This window comes from Ailuropoda melanoleuca, chromosome 11 (assembly GCF_002007445.2).
Source record: "Ailuropoda melanoleuca isolate Jingjing chromosome 11, ASM200744v2, whole genome shotgun sequence".
NCBI classification, from domain to species: domain Eukaryota; kingdom Metazoa; phylum Chordata; class Mammalia; order Carnivora; family Ursidae; genus Ailuropoda; species Ailuropoda melanoleuca.
Genome location: NC_048228.1, coordinates 104,036,614 through 104,053,762, shown reverse-complemented (window position 1 = coordinate 104,053,762; position 17,149 = coordinate 104,036,614). Strand labels below are relative to the sequence as shown.

General features: G+C 50.9%; 1 protein-coding gene across 4 annotated transcripts in view; it reads right to left on the bottom strand.

The window, feature by feature from the left end:
• SLC2A9 (solute carrier family 2 member 9) overlaps positions 1–17,149 on the bottom strand; it is a 188,879-nt gene that overhangs the window by 6,340 nt on the left and 165,390 nt on the right. For 3 of the 4 annotated variants that reach the window (XM_034672125.1, XM_034672122.1, XM_034672124.1), the window contains one exon: positions 8,943–9,070. In XM_034672125.1, the coding sequence (XP_034528016.1) occupies positions 8,943–9,070 (128 nt within the window). The other variant, XM_034672126.1, reaches the window with a different exon arrangement.

Genomic DNA, 17,149 nt, shown 5'->3' with positions numbered 1-17,149 from the left:
ATGGAGAAGATCAAAGGGATGAAAGGGTGTTCGAGTTAGATGTTCACGACGTGACAAAAATAGAATCCCCGATCCATGGGACGCTGGCTCCCTGGGGATTCACACCAAGCTCCTGGCTGAGTCGGCGCAGGGGCTGCCGTTTAACAGTGGAGGGGAAGTCCAGTGCCTTACACTGGTCCCTCCAACTCTGCGGATTGCTTACAAAGCCATGGCTGTTCCGCGGTGGGAGCAGCGTGGACCTGAAACGCTAGGCTGTCTCTCGGGGGAGCCGGAAGGAAGCAGGGAGCCTGGTGCTCTCTTCTGTCTCTGCCGTGTGTGCGGGCTCCTGAGTCACTGTCGCGAGCACACTCAGGATCTTGTCGGAGCTGCCTGGGAACCTGTGAGGTAGACACAGCCCGTGGCTGCCTGATGGCATCTCCGCTCTGCACGCTCGGCTGGCAGCCACACGGCACAGCCCTGCCGACGCCTCGCACTCGCAGCCCCCTCCGCGGCAGGCCGCTTCTTCGCCGCCCGTTCTCAGCCACGCACGGCGGTCTTCCCCGAATCACCGGGGCTCCTTCCTCCCTCTCTGCCTGTCTTTGCTCCTAAGTCCTGAGGCCTTTACCCTGAGACATCTTCTCCCTTTTTTAAAAAAAATATACACAGTTTTATCCAGATAGGATTTATATACAGTAACTTGCACAGCTCTTAAGTGTAATGCTCGATGAGTCTGGATGAAAATACTCCCCTGCGAACTAACACCTCTGTCAAGACGTAGGACATCTCCACCACTCCGGAAAGTTCCTTGTGCCATTTCTAGTCAGTGCCTCCTCTCTCCCAGCTGCCCCCCTGCCGCCCCCAACACACACACCGTCAACCACCGTTCTGTCTGTCGCCTTAGCCTCCATTTTCTCTGCCCCTGTCCCGAATCTAGCGGCCACCAGGCAGCCTGAGAGTTCTTTTAAAGTCACAAAATGGATCATGTCTTAAAACTATGCAGTGGCTTTCCAGGGTCCTTTGGAAAAACCCCAAATCCCTCTCATGCCCTCAGTGCCGGGTGGGCCTCCCTCACAATCACCTGCGATCCCCTGTGTCCCTCAGCTGCCTGCTCTGGGCCGGCTCTGGGCCTCTGCCAGCACCTTCCTGCTCCCCGCTGCCCCCACCCCCACTGACTCCCTCAACCTCAGCCCGAAAGGTCCCTGCACTGGTCAGCCCAGTTACACCCCATTTTACCTCCTTCTGAGACACCAAACCACACCTGTTCCCCTGAGGGGCACGTCTGTTCTCTCTGAAATGTTAGGGCAGGACTGTCTCCAGGCTGGTGTCAGCGGAGATGGAGCTAGTGAAAGATGCTTCCTTCCTCCCTCCAGACCCAAGGATGTCAGCTGCATCCTCCAGAGAGGCGAGGGGGAGGTTTAATTTGCTTTTAGGTCCCACAATCCTGGGTCTGCGTCGGCTTCCTCCTCACGTTGCATAAGCAATTGGGATACGACCCAGTAATTTTCAAGTTGAAAAGAATCATTTTCTCACTTCCGGATTTTACAGAACTCAAGCGAAATGTTGTAACTCCAGTGGAATCAAGCAGCATACATTTGCATGCAATTTTCTCTGAACCAGAAAATACTGGTGCTAATGGCAGAGGCTGAGTCGTCTGGAGGCTGGTACAACCAACGACCTGAGGGACACACTGATGCCGCCATAGCAAAGGCCCAAGGAAACGGCAGCCTGAGGCTAAGGGCAGAGAAATAGTGATATTAATCTCCCCAGGGGTCAGGGCAACCTGTCCCATCTATGCATATCCAGAACATTCTGCAAGGAAGGGGCAGGGTGTGGGAGAGAACGGGAAGAAGTGGGGAGAGCACTGCTCTGGACCAAGTGGTTTTCTGGGATGTGGGGCTTACAGGGACAGTCCTGGCAAACTGGGATGAATTAGTCACCCTGGACAGGGAAGGTGTTGTGGATTCAATTGTGTCCCCCCGAAGATATGGTGCAGTCTAACCCCAGGCCCTGTGAATGTGGTGCTGTTTGCCAACCGTCTTTGCAGATGTAATCAAGGTGAGATGAGGTCATACTAGACCATGGTGGGCCTCAAAGCTGGTCCTTGGTGTCCTTGTAGAAGGGGGTGTGGTGACCCACACAAAGGAAGAAGGCCATGTGCCCAGGGAGGCAGAGATCGGAGTGATGCAGCTACAAGCCAAGGAACTCTGGAAGCCACCGGCAGCCCAGAGAAGCGCATGGAACACACCCTCCGCTTGCAGCTTTCAGGAGGAGCCAACTCTGCGGACATCCTGACGTCTAGTGCTAGCCTCCAGAACGGGATGAGAAGCGTCTGTACTGTTGTGAACCAACAGTTTGTGGTACTCGGTTGGGGCAGCCCTGCAAACTGAGACAGAAGGGGATGTGTCCAGCTGGAACTCAGTGCTTCCTCCTGGGGTCTCTGGGAGACATGGACCCCACACCAGAGTTGCCCCCACACCTACAAGAAGGGGGAAGCTGGGTATTTATTCTGCAACCTCACTGGCTGTGGGCACTCCCCCCCCAACCTTCTGCCTGTTCCTCCCACAAGCTGAGAGCAAGCCCAGCACAGGGAGGCCACGGGCAGGTGACAGGATTCTCAGAGTTGTCTGTAGAGAAGGTCGAGGTGAGCGGACATGGGTGGGGTTACCAGCAGCCTCTGTCCCAGACCCTTGGCTCATTTTAATCCTTATCCCAGCCCGAAGAGGTGACAACAGCTATTGCCGGTGTTTCCGAGGTGCTTGCTCTGTGCCCAGTTCTGTGAGCACTTCACTGTGTGAGCTCACTCAGCCCTCGTGCGACCCTCGCATTTGCAGGTGGGGAGGTCAGGACAGTCCGTGAGCCCAGCCCAGGTAGACGGCCCCCAGTGCCTGCTCGTGACCTCAGCAGGCTCTGTTCTCCATGGGCGAGGCGAGAGTGAAGGATTTTCCATTTTATAGATGGGGAAACTGAAGCTTGGAGCGGGCAAGGACCTGGCCCAGGGCCCCCCTGCTGATACGGATGACATGGTGAAAGTCTGGGTCACGTCATTGTCTGCAGCCGTGCCAGCTCGGATATGTGTTTTCTGGGGAAGCAGTCTGGGCTCCTTGCAGGCCCCTGCTTGGGGGCTGTAATACATTTGCCACTGACACATTTTGGAAAAAAATGGAAAGATCAAGATGCTTGAAAAATTGCACCTGGTGGCCGTTACGAGCCGAATTGTGTCCACCATCAGGATTCACGTGTTGGAGTCTTAACCCCCAGCACCTCAGAATGTGGCTGTATGTGGAGGTAAGGTCTTTAAAGAGGGGATTAAGGTAAAATGAAGTCCTATGATGGGCTCTGACCCAATCTCACTCGTGTCCTTAGAAGAAGAGGAAATTGAGACATGCTCACAGAGGGACGACCGTGTGAAGACACGGGGACAGATGGCTGTCTACAACAGCAAGAAGAGAGGTCCCAGAAGAAATCAACTTTGCCAAGACCTTTATCTCCAACTTCTGGCCTCCAGAACTGTGAGAAGACAAATTCCTGTTGTTTAAGCCCCCGTCTGGGGTACGTGGTTGTGGCAGCATGAGCAGACCAAGACAGTCTCTTGATTGTGGCTGACAGGACTTCCAGAAGGGCTGTGGAAAGGAGCTGGTTAGCTGTGGCATCTTCAGCGGCAGAAATTGCTCCCATGGGAGGGCCCGGGTGGGAGCGGAGTGCGAACCAGAACGGGTACGCCCTGTGTTTCTCTAGTGCAGTTGTCATGGCCAACGGCAGCCCCCGGAGCCTGGCCTCTGCCCTGGCAGGCCCCTGTCCCAAAAGGAAATGAACACTTGCCTCCTTCCCTGTCCTGGGTCAGGAGGCCGACATTTCACAAAATCTGAATGTGGCCACCTGGCCGGTGTCTGCATCAGCGTGACCAGCAAGGCTACTCGGCCTGACTCAGTGCTCACACCTGCCATGCTTCCTGAATGTTCCCCGACCCTAGAGACGCTGGAGATGCCCCGGCTGGCAGGAGCTCTGCTTCCAGAGGGAAGATGCCTTGAGAATACCCACGGGCATAAGGGAACGCTCATGATATCATGCCAGGTGAGGAAAGCAAAAGCACAAATCAAAAAAATTGCTTCCGATTTTTATAAATATGAAACATGACATGTATTTGGAAGAAAGGAAGGAAACAGTGGCATTAAGCCATTAACATGCCTGGCTTCACCACCTTACAGTCTCTGCAGTGAGCATGAATCATTTATAATTAGAATCTCCTCATAACTTGACAGGGAAAGAGGAAGGAGGAGGAGGGAGAGAAGAGGGGAAGGGGTTCGAGGAGGAATAAACAGAAGGACAAGAAGAAGAAGGAGAGGAAGGGGAAGGTGAGGAAGACTGTCAGTGACTGTGCCCTACACAGAGCTGGCCTTTGTGTTCTGCCCCCTTAGAGGGACCCACGCGGCCATCCACAAACACTGGCTCAATGAATGAACGCTACAAGGGCTGTGTCAGAACTCCTGCAAAAATGGACGTAAAACAGCTCTGGGGCTTAGCACGAAAAGCAGAAAGATGCCCAGTGAAATGATACTATCAGGATGATGTCATTAATTAGATGCGTTATCGTAGCGCTCTGAGGGGCAAGGCTGATATGTCCTCTGCCTCCCCCCGGCCCTCCCCTGCCCGGTGGTGGGAGAAGCTCCAAGGCCAGTCCTGAGTTATGATGTGTCAGCTTACTTACCTAATGATTAGCTTCCCTCTCCCCCATTGCCCTGTCCTGTTGCACTCTACCCGGGGCGAGGGCGGAGTTCACAGGCGCCGTACCTCCCGACCGGCTGTTGCTGCTGGATTGGGCAATGCTCCTCTCTTGTCTGTTTCTCTGTTTCTCCCCCCTCTTATCCTCAGTGCTGCTCTCAGTCCTTCTGCCCTGCAATGCCCTTCTCCCACCTCTGGACAAACTCCTGTGTAAGTATCTGATGAATGTCCTTAAGTCAACCTGTCCTCCTGTCTCCTCCCTCCATCCTCTAGCTAAAGGCAGTGACCAGATCTGAGCCCAGTACCTCTCAGGGAATGGATCAGAGTGCTGCCTTTCAGATCCTCCCCAACCGCGTGTCCTTCTCTGCAGCTCCCCTGCACTTCTCTTTGCCTTGCCCCAGGTCCCCAAACCTAAGCCTGTAAGGAGAGGTGCCCACAGCTCTCCTGTGACTCCCATGCCCTTGACACGTCTGAGAGGAGGCAGCCGGTCTGGACGGTCTACAACAGGCACGCAGGCTCGCGTCCTGTGTGCACAGGGGTCCTCAGCTTTGTGAGCAGGTGGCGTCCCTCTCGGCCCTGAGCCCTTAAACTGGGTCCTGGCCTTATTCCCCTGCTCCAGGCCAGGCTCTGAGCGGCCCTCGGGCTGACTTTCTCTGTGAAATCTGGCACACGAGGTCACCCCACAGCATGAATGGATGCGTTGTTAATCACAGTGACAGTGACAGCGCGCTCTGGGGCCCCTCTGGGGCTCTTGCAGGAGGGACCCGCTAACCACTGGGAGTCCTGGTCTTGCTTTTGCCCTCAGACACTCCAGCACATCCCAACAGGGTGTCTGTCCCGGGACGAGCTGTGGCCCCAGAAACCTCTCAGGAACCTAGGTACCCCGCTGGAAGTGAGTCAGCTGGAATGAACGTGATCCCCCAAACATGTGGTCAAGGCTGTCAGAAAGTGGGTTATTGTGAAAAGGAGTCTGATACACATCCAATTTCTGGGGGTCAAGGAAGGGCACTTGGGGGAGACATCCATGGGTGTGACCATGTTCTTCCTCTCACTGGTCTGGGGCCTTGGGCAAGTGTCCTGAGCCTACTAAATCTGACTTTCCTCCTGAAAGAGTGGGCTGTGGCCGTCATTATGGAGGGACACAAGATTTCGGGCTCTTCCTCTCCAGACACAAGGCAGTCTGCATTTCCCCTGGGGTAAGGGGTAGTGGTGGGGCTTTCACACATTCACAGGGAATGTGCACAGCGGTAACCTGTGTCGCTGCCAGGTGACGGGCCTTAATGGATGGGTGTCAGACTTGCCACACTCCTTCCGCCTGCAGGGGCTGAGTCGGGAAGCTCTGGGGCAGAATCTCTAGGCCCCCCACAACGAACGCCTAGCATGAGTAAGACATTATCCCTGGTGGTTTAAAGCCACTGAGACCTGGGGGCTCTTTCTTCCTGCAGCAAACCCAACCCGTCCTGACTGACAAGTGGGGGTAATAAGACCTTCCGTGTGATAGCGTGACTGCACAAGGACCTGCCCGTCATGGTCGCTGTCCTCTCCCGCACCCTTCCTTGCCGCGGAATCCAGCTAAGCAGGCGGGGCCAGCACAGCTCCCCAGAACTCAGCACAAGCCTGAGTTCCCCGCTCAGAGTCTGGGGAGCATCTCGAGGGAGAGGCAGCGTGACGTTTCTGCTTGGGAGAAGCTGCAGATGGGCTGTGATCTGCCCAGTGAATGAGGTGGAAGAAAAGTCAGATGGATCCAAGCAGCTGGAGACCTCCCTAAAATGTGTGCCTGTGTGTGTGTGCATGTGAGCACGTGTGTGTGCCTGTGTGAGCGTGTGTGTGCCTGTGTGTCTATGTATGTGAGCATGTGTGCCTGTATGAGCACGTGTGTGCTTGTATGTGAGCACATGTGTGCTCATGTGAGCATGTGTGTGCCTGTGTGTGCTTGTGTGTGTGAGCATGTGTGCCTGTACGAGCACGTGTGTGCTTGTGTGTGAGAGCACATGTGTGTGCCTGTGTGAGCATTGTGTGCCTGTGTGCTTGTGTGTGAGCACGTGTGTGCACCTGTGTATATGAGCACATGTGTGTGCTTGTGTGTGTGTGTTTAAACATAAATTAACTCTTTGCCCAGTTCAAACGGACTTGATGGAGAGAATCACCTGCTGTATAAGCAAGGGCTCCTTCCTCCCCTTGTCTCACAGGTGAGGATGAGAGACTCGGTTCAAATCCTGCTCTGTCATTTCCCATGGGGGTGACCTTGGGGACTGGCTGCCTCTCTCCGAGCTCCAGGCTGCTGGTCTGTACAAGGGAGCCACGAAGGCCTCACCCCCCCGCACTGACAGGGGCTGAGTGGAGCCCGGCACCCAGCAAGTGGATGTCAGTGTTACAGTGGCACGTCTGTGCTGTCCGCTCCCAGACTGCGGCTGGAAAGTGAGATGGCATGTTTTGTGTGGGGGTACAGCGAGGTCTTTTACCCACTACACACCCCTACCCCAAATTGTGCAGAAGACAGTGGCTTACTACCCAGACATAGAAAGCTTAGTGGTGGGCCAGGTGAGGGCTCTAGAACTTCTCCACTTAAACAGTAGGGGTGTAGGGAGATCTATGTTGACAGAGAAGTGGTCTGAAGTTAATTTTCCCCACGACAATGAATATTTTACTGACCCCCTGACTCTGCTGGCTTTGAACCGAAAGGAAGAAGCCATTTAAGGTTTGAAGCCCATTGGAAAGTCTACTTGTTAGGTTTTGGCCACGCCAGCTGAAGATGCCCAAGGACAGGAGGAAATGGGTGTGGGGCCCAAGGAGGCCCCCATGGCATGTACGCTCAGGGGCAGGGTGCTAGTAGCTAAGACGCAGTCAAAGATGCTGCAAAAGTCACATGGTGAGGCCACCTGTAACTCTGGGACTGATGAAGGTCGGACAGGGACCGTCCACCAGTAAGAGGCCGAGGGGAGAGGACCTGCATTGGATGGTGACCCTAGGGCCTCGGACTGACAGTGTCTGCTCCCTGAGCCTCAGCCCCTCTGCAGTAAAGTGGGAAGGACAGGAAACCCCAGCTCAGGGCTACATGGATGTCATGAGCATATGAAAAGCCACGTGCAGGGGACCTGATGCAGTAACTGCTCTATGATGCAGGAGTAACCATCACGTGGGCCTGTGGCCGGGGCTGCTGACCTTGGACACAGCCACGCTGGCAGCAGAGTCTCTGGGACATGCTGGTGTTGAAGGTGGTCCACTAATAGTCAGACTATTAACTAAGAGAATGGGGAGAGGGTGGAAATAGCCCGAGAAGGGATGGTGGTTCTTTCTCAGAGACATCTGAAGGATTCTCACCTCCACTGATGGTATCACTTTTATCATGAGCAGTGGGGAGCCCTGGGGTCATCAGAGCAGAGAAGCTTCACCCTCTTTGGAATGCAGCTGGGGGCCCCTGGCTCTGCGCAGAACACTTGTAAAGTCCTTGTCTTTTGTGTTCCTGCACCCAGAGAACTCTCTGACCTCATTTCCTGCCTCTGCCATCTTCCTTGCTCACTCTATTCCAGACACACTGGCCTCTTTGCTGTTTCTTACACAGGCCAAGCATGGCCCTGCCTCAGGACCCTTGCGCTTGCTGTTTCCCTGCCTGGACTTCTCCATTCCTGGGCTGCTTCACTTTATTTGGTCTCTGCTTCCCTTTTCAGCTCCAAGACCAGAGAGCACAAGATTTTGTTTCCACTCTATCCCCACTGTCTGAAACAGTGCCCAGCACAGAGTAGGGACTCAATAAATACAAGCTGAATAAACGAGTGAGTGAATGAATAGATTCTTGACCTACACACAAAGAACTTGTATCCATTTCCTGAGTTCACATTTTCCCATCCACCATGGTCACCCTTGGGACAGTGACCCCATCAGCTTGGTTATGATGACGACAATGAGGACGTTAGATGCATGGCAGCGTGCACTGTAACTATAACACGGACCTTGTCTACACTGTGACAAGCACGTTGCTGAAGTGCACATCTGAGATTCTAACCTAGGTTTCCCTGCAGACCCTTGGCGACGGGAAGCCCACTCCCTCCGAGGCAGCCCTTAGCGTTTAGGGGCAGTTCCTGGAAGGTGCAGGAGGGAGAGAGGATTCATCTCTGCCTTCCCGAGGCCAACTGTGTGAGTTTCCAGTTGAGGGACTCAGCCTCTGCCCTGCGAATCACCCCTCACGCAGAGGGCTGCCGAATCAGAGGGCATCCCACACGCAGGAGACCCCTTGTCCGTCGTACCTGAATGAACGGGAAGAGGAGGCCGACGGCGAAGTTGGAGAGCCAGTTGACGGTGCCCGCAATGACGAAGGCAGCCGGCCGCTGGGGCTGCTGGAAGAACTCACCGGTGAGGATGAATGGGATGCCCCCTGCAAGTCAGACAAGGGCACAGATGAATCGCGCTAAGGTCCTGCTGCCAGCATCCACCACCAATGGCAGGGTAGCGCCCTCTTCATAAGCGCCGCTCTGCCCGGGTGAGTGACAGCTTCAGGACGGGGTGCTGGAGTCAGCCCGTCACTCCTAAAGTATACCCGCCATTTCCCTGACCTGGCCCATCCAAACGAGAGGTGATTCAGCCTCCTGGCTCTCCAGATGCCTTCTGAATCAAGCTGTAATCCACTACAACATGAGTACTGTATGCACAAACTTGATTTACGGCGCAACTGACATCTTCTTATACCGTGTGTCAGGCAGCTTTGGGCTACCATACCTGGGTAAGAAAACTGAAGCCCAGAGAGGTTCCTGGACAAGTTACCCAGCTCCTCGGGAGCAGAGCCAGAACTCGGGCTTGGGACTCCAACCTCCAAATCGCAGCTCTGTGTCCCTGCTAATCCTTGCCTGACAGGATGGAGGCCCCCGCCCAACTGGCTATTGGTTTGTCCTCCTTACCTCCCTGGGACTGGATGTGTGGTGGACCCCACTTGTCACCCCAGCAGTGGAGTGTTACTCAGGGGAAATGTCTTTGGCATTAAGGGAGGACAATTCTTTGTTTTGAGGACTGTCCCGTGCAATTGCAGGCTGTCTGTCACCCCTCACCTCCGGGATGCCAGAGCTCCCCTGGTTGCTGTGACAACCCCAACTGCCTGCACACACTTCCAATTGTCCGCAGGGTGCCACGCCTAGCTGAGCATCTCCAAGGTCTGCACCCTCCTCTTCTGGAACTCAGTGAGACCTGGGGTTGGGCCCTGTGCCCACACCCCAGATCTGGGGCTCAGCATGACCACTGGGGGCCTGTTTGCCCCTAAACGGAGTCCCCACTCTGCCAATTGGATCTCTGCGTTGGCATTCCACAGATAAGGGTAGCGGAAGGGGAATGCCCGAGGGACCTTTACCAAACTCTAGGGAGACACTGAACAGTTTGACCATGATTATTGACTGCACTGGGGCTGGTGCCACAGTGGTGGACAGGAGGGACAATGTCCTGCCCTCATGGGATTCCCTCATCTAATAAGGGAAAAGGATGACTTGCTTATCAAAAAAAAGTGAATGAATGAATAAATAATTACGACACACGATAAGCATGGAGGGAATGCAGTGAGCAATGGGGGGAGCCTGTGTTTGACGCCTGTGTTCGTAATGGCCAAGGAAGGCTACCCGGGAGGCGATGGCTGAGATGTGACCTGAAGGAGGAGACACAGCTTGCTAAGACTTGGGGAAGACTGACGGGTGGAAGGATGGGAGGGCAGAGGCCCTGGAGTGTGAAAAGGATTGGGTCAAGGTCTAGATTAGAGGCCACTCTGGACAGCTGAGCGAGGGGCGGGAGGAACAGTACGAAGCAGGAAGGGCAAGCAGGGCCAATCAAGCAGCCTCTTGTAGATCAAGGAGAGATCTACTACTGGAGAAAACCGATCGGAGAAAACCAACGTGGGGATTTCAGGAGGGGCTGATGTGATCCTCTTGCATTTCATAGACATGACTGCTGCTTGGAGAGGGACTGGTGTGGGGGAGGGGCTGCAGGAGGCTGCCGGGCAGTGCAGGAGGGAGGCCATGGTTTGTTAGATGGCTTGCATGGTGGCAGTGGGGACGGAAGGAAGGGGCAGAATTCAGAGACTCCACCCCATGGAGGCAAAACTTTCATTGTGAGCATTGCACACAACCATAACACTCCTCATCGAGTTAACCACGCAACCCAAGGTCACAGCGCGAAGACAGCTCAAACCCATCTCTCCAGAGCTGTCACTGTTATCACCCCTCTATTCTGCCAGCAAGCCTTGGACTCCAACACATCAAAATGACTCATAATGGACTGTCCCTTCAACCCCCACTAGACCACGAGCCCTCCAGGGCAGGCTGCCTGCCCATTGGTCTGGTATCTTCGGCAGAGAACAGATACTTGATCGATGTTTACTTACTTGAATTAGACACTCAAAATTCGATTTTGAAAAGATTTGATATACCGTTAACTACGAAGAAAGTAGGCTTTCCATATCTCAAATGTATCTATCAAACTGTGAAAGAACAATGGTTACACATTGAAATGTGCTAAAACCAGGCTTTAGGTCTGTAGGGAGCATAATACTGCCTTGTTGAAAGTGTTTGCGTCACCCACCCAGCTGCTCCTGCAGCTAACGCCGCCGTGAGCCTTGCACCATGTCCTTGGGGGTCAGTTCACAGCGATGTGAAGTCTGGACGGGGTTGAAGGCTTCCCTGACCTCCCTAGGCGTGTTTTGGAAGCACCTGTGGATAACTGTTAACATTTCTGATGCTGGCACGTCAGCTTACAGTGGGGCTGAGAATGCTGACGCACCTGTCTCCCTGCGTGTCTCTTTGCTTCTTCAGGGCTGGGCCACGGCTTGTTTATTGGTGATGACCCTCACTCCTAGCACAGCACCTAGGATGCACATAGTAGGTGCTCAGTAAAGGTCTGCAGGATCCACGAGGAGCGATTAAGGCAGAGTTCACAGCATGTTTTCAGTGGGTCTCCTCTCTTCTTCCTTCAGGCCACCCCTGAAGGCAAATACAAGAAACCTGAAGAATCCTGCACAGCCTGTTTTTCTGATTGGTTTTCATTTCCATGATCTCCCCTGAACCGCACAACCAAAGGAGGTGGCGAAGCACAGTGGGCTAGGGGTTGGCCTCTGGTGTCAGTAAGACCAGCTTTAGTGTTGGACCTACCAAATCGCTCTAGAATTAAGGACTCTCACCTGCGCAGTGATGACAGTAGAGACTTGCCACAGGAGTGTTTGTGAGGATTAAATGAACTCCTGTGTAAGTCTGGTGCAGGAGAGGCACTCAGTAAGTAAGTTAGTAAGAAGTAAATTAGCTTCTATAATAACAATTTAAAGCTCTCCTGCCAGGGGGAGGGGGTTGGGGGGCGGGGGTCACCGGCTGATAGGCGTTAAGGAGGGCACGTGTTGTGATGAGCACTGGGTGTGATACGCAACTAATGAATCGTTAGACACTACATCAAAAACTAATGACGTACTATATGCTGGCTAACTGAACGTAATAAAAATAAAACCCTCCTGTCGCATTATTTCAAATCCTACATTTTATAATGTTAGCTTAAGCTCAGAGAAGGGGAGTGACATGCCCAAGGTCTCTTAGTAAAAGGAGATGATGATGATGGTGATAATGATGGTGATGGTGAGAATGGCGATGATGATGATGGTGGTGATGATGATGATGATGGTGGTGGTGATGGTGAGAATGGTGATGATGATGGTGGCGGTGATGATGATGGTGGTGGTGATGATGATGATGGTGGTGGTGGTGGTGATGGTGAGAATGGTGATGATGATGGTGGTGGTGGTGATGGTGAGAATGGTGATGATGATGGTGGCGGTGATGATGATGGTGGTGGTGGTGATGGTAAGAATGGTGATGATGATGGTGGAGATGACAGTGATGGTGATATTAGAGATTATGGTGACAATGGCAATAATGATGATGAAGGTGATGATGGTAGAACTGAAGATGGTGGTGGTGGTGATGATGCTTACAGAGAGGACAATGGTGCTGCTGCAGGTGGCGGTGACAGTAACTACATGGCACAGATTGTAAAAAGCCCTTGACATACATTATTTAATTACCACGATTATGTGCTAGTTATGACTACTATCTTTCCCATTTAATGTATAAAACTGAGGCCTAAGAAGTTAACTAATTTCCTTAAATCCTACCACCAGTGGGACTCAAACTCGAGGGTGGTGGCTGCCAGGATGAGTCTTAACAATTCCACTGTGATGCAAGAAGACTAAGATGCTTACAATCGTTCAAATATGGGAAGGGAACTTAGCAGTCTTCATGGTTTTATCTGAATGCTCTCCCAAACCCTGGAATTCATTTGTTTCTCTTTTGTCTTCAGACATCGAGAGCCTGGTTTTCTAAGAGCCTCTCACTGTCTGTTTCTTTAATCCAGGGTAAAATGAGAAAGAATGGGGTTTGATATGGAAATAGAATGGATTTCTGGTAGGTACTTTATTTTTGTGTTGTTTTTCAAAATGAAAATGGTGTTACTATATTTTTCTGATTGTCGTAATATTTACCCATCTATAACAATTAAAGAAAGCATACAATATAGAAAAGCATAAAAGGAAACAAAAGTTGTCCCAAAATCTTCCATCCAGAGATGATCTCCACTTGTATTTTGGTACTTGGCACTAATGTTGAATGTTGCTATTAAGAAGCCTAGAGCTACTCTAATATTTCTCCTTTATTTTTTTTAAATTTTTAAATTTTATTTTTTTTAAGATTTTTATTTATTTATTTGACAGAGAGAGAGAAAGCCAGCGAGAGAGGGAACACAAGCAGGGGGAGTGGGAGAGGAAGAAGCAGGCTCCCAGTGGAGGAGGCCGATACGGGGCTCGATCCCAGAACGCCAGGATCACGCCCTGAGCCGAAGGCAGACGCTTAACTGCTGTGCCACCCAGGCGCCCCTAATATTTCTCCTTTAGATGACTGGCTTTTTTCACCTGAAGCCCTGAAGAAATCTTTCCTTATGCTTGAAGTTATTAACTTAACCATTCACTAACTATGATGTGTCTGGTGTTGGTCTCCCTGTAACAGTCTTTCTTAGAGCACAGCGTGTCCCTCTCAAGTACAGATCTACTCTTCATTTTCTTCCCACCTTAGACTTGAAATCCTCTTCCATTCTGCCTGTTGGACGCTTTACTCCAGAGATGGTTATTATCCTTATGTTGAAACCATGTCCCTCTTCCGTATCTTTTGTCAGCTGAATGACTTTATCCTCCTGTTTCTGCACAGATTTTACTCTGGGCAATCTCTCCCTTCTTTCTCTTCCCTGTCCCTTGTCCCTTCTTCCTTCTTCCTGTCCTATGTTGGCACACTCCCTATGCCACCGCTCTTTGTCTGTTTATACATAGAGTGAGTTCCTCTGTCCAGATTCCCACCTGCTCTGATATGGTGATTCATCCTTGACACCTTTTCTTATCTTCTTCCAGGTTGTCTTTCAAATCACAGTTTGAGGCATGAGTATTGTCTTCCAGTACTTTTCCATGAATGGAGGGCAACACTGGGGGTGGAGAGTAGAGAAAATGTGGCGGGGGCTGCCAGCAGCCCTTTCTGGAGGATCTGGATTCTGTTCTATCCTCTGAGACTTCAAGTGACGTGCACCGGAACCCATTCCAGGAGGTCAGGAACACACTCAGCTTCCGTGGGCTTTAACTGCTCTCCTCAAATTAGGATAAAGTCTTAGAAAGGGAGAAGCCTTTGGGGGGCTGCCGTGGGAGAAGGTATCTTTTCTCAGGATTGCTGACTCACCTCCTCACTCTTATTTTCCCCACAAATCAGGGATGTTAGTAAGAGTTCTTAGAGGTTTTTGAATCCCCTTCCCTCGTCAGTGCCGTTTCTGAAAGGTGGAGACAGAATGTACTATGCTAGAATAGCCTCCATTGGTCACCGCTGGCCAATTTTTTTTCCTGTGTAAAGATTCGTTTGTTGCTTTTTTTTTTTTTAAGATTTTATTTATTTATTTGACACAGAGAGAGACAGCCAGTGAGAGAGGGAACACAAGCAGGGGATGTGGGAGAGGAAGAAGCAGGCTCCCAGCAGAGAAGCCCGATGGCGGGGCTCGATCCCAGAACGCCGGGATCACGCCCTGAGCGGAAGGCAGACGCTTAACGATTGCACCACCCAGGCGCCCCCTGGTTGTTGCTTTTTTTGAACTTTTTTTTTTTTTTAAAGATTTTATTTATTTGAGAGAGAGCAAGAAAGAGAGCATGAGCGGGGGAGGGGCATGGGGAGAGGGAGAAGCAGACTCCCCGCTGAGCATGGAGCCTGGACAGATGTGAGGCTCCATCTTCAGGACCCTGAGATAAGGACCTGAGCTGAACGCAGACACCTAACCAACTGAGCCACCCAGGTGCCCATACCTTTTTTAAAGCTCATTTGTTAGGTATTTGTGGTAGAAAAATTCTGTAATAAGGCTACACATGACCCCATTTACCCAAGGTCCCTTGGTAACTGTTTTCTGGAGGTAAGGTATTGGTATTTCTTGCAGTAGGCGTGCAGTTGCTGCTCATTTTTAAATAATATGCTTCAAAATTAAAGAGCAGTTGAAAAAATCCCTTCTTGTAAAGGATTTTGAACAATCACTCCAAATTCTCTTCCAAAATCTCTGGCTGGGGCCCTTTATTTGTAGATCTTATTGTTTACAAAAAGATTTTGCGTGCTGTATCTCACTGGATCTTTCTTCATGACCAAACTCTGAGTTACGAATTATCACTACAGATTAGGAAACCGAGACCCTAGAAGATGAAGGGCTGAAGTTACTGGTCCTACTTGTAAGTGGAAGACAAAGAGGCACTTTCAGACAACAGGCTTGGGCAATGGAAATCTGCCCAAGGCACAAGGTCCCGTAGTGACCCCTGGGTGAATGCAAGTGGGTGCACTAAACGACCAGCCTCAAAACAGCCACAGGCCCTAGCTGACCAACGGGCTACTTAGAAATGGGCACAGGTACCAAAAAAGGAAAATTCTATACATTCCCATACCTCCTCACTCCCCCCAACACTATAGTCCCCACCACCCCTTGTAGCAGACAGTCTCTCCCCTGCTGTCTTGCCCACTGCTCCCTTGCAGTGCATTCAATAAACTTCTGTCTCTTTTGTTCTGCCTTGGGTGAATCCTTTCACTGCCTGCACTGCCAGTCTCCACCCACTCGGGTCGCCCCACAAAAGAGTTAGGACACAAAAGTGGATCTTCAGACTTGAAATACTGCCTTCTTTTAAATAATCTATCAGAATCCTAGAGGAGAACATAGGCAGCAACCTCTCTGACATCGGCCACAGCAACTTTTTTCATGACACATCTCCAAAGGCAAGAGAAACAAAAGAATAGAAGAACTTGTGGGACTTCATCAAGATAAAAAGCTTCTGCACAGCCAAGTAAACAGTCAAAAAAACTAAGAGGCAGCCCACGGAATGGGAGAATATATTTGCAAAGGACACTACAGATAAAAGACTGGTATCCAAGATCTATGAAGAACTTCTCAAACTCAATACACAAGAAACAAATAAACAAATCAAAAAATGGGCAGAAGATATGAACAGATACTTTTCCAATGAAGACATACAAATGGCTAACAGACACATGAAAAAATGTTCAAAATCATTAGCCATCAGGGAAATTCAAATCAAAACCACACTGAGATACCACCTTACGCCAGTTAGAATGGCAAAGATAGACAAGGCAAGAAACAACAATTGTTGGAGAGGATGTGGAGAAAGGGGATCCCTCCTACATTGTTGGTGGGAATGCAAGTTGGTACAGCCACTCTGGAAAACAGTGTGGAGGTCCCTTAAAAAGTTAAAAATTGAACTACCCTATGACCCAGCCATTGCACTACTGGGTGTTTACCCCAAAGATACAGACGTAGTAAAGAGAAGGGCCATATGCACCCCAATGTTCATAGCTGCATTGTCCAAAATAGCTAAATCGTGGAAGGAGCCAAAATGCCCTTCAACAGATGACTGGATTAAGAAGATGTGGTCCATATATACAATGGAATATTACTCAGCTATCAGAAAGAACGAATTCTCAACATTTGCTGCAACATGGACGGCACTGGAGGAGATAATGCTAAGTGAAATAAGTCAAGCAGAGAAAGACAATTATCATATGATTTCTCTCATCTATGGAACATAAGAACTAGGANAATAGCTAAATCGTGGAAGGAGCCAAAATGCCCTTCAACAGATGACTGGATTAAGAAGATGTGGTCCATATATACTATGGAATATTACTCAGCCATGAAAAAGAACGATTTCTCAACATTTGCAGCAACATGGACGGGACTGGAGGAGATAATGCTAAGTGAAATGAGTCAAGCAGAGAAATGCAATTATCATATGGTTCCACTCATTTATGGAACATAAGAAGTAGGAAGATCGGTAGGAGAAGAAAGGGAAGAAGAAAGGGGGGGTAAACAGAAGGGGGAATGAACCATGAGAGACTATGGACTCTGGGAAACAAACTGAGGGCTTCAG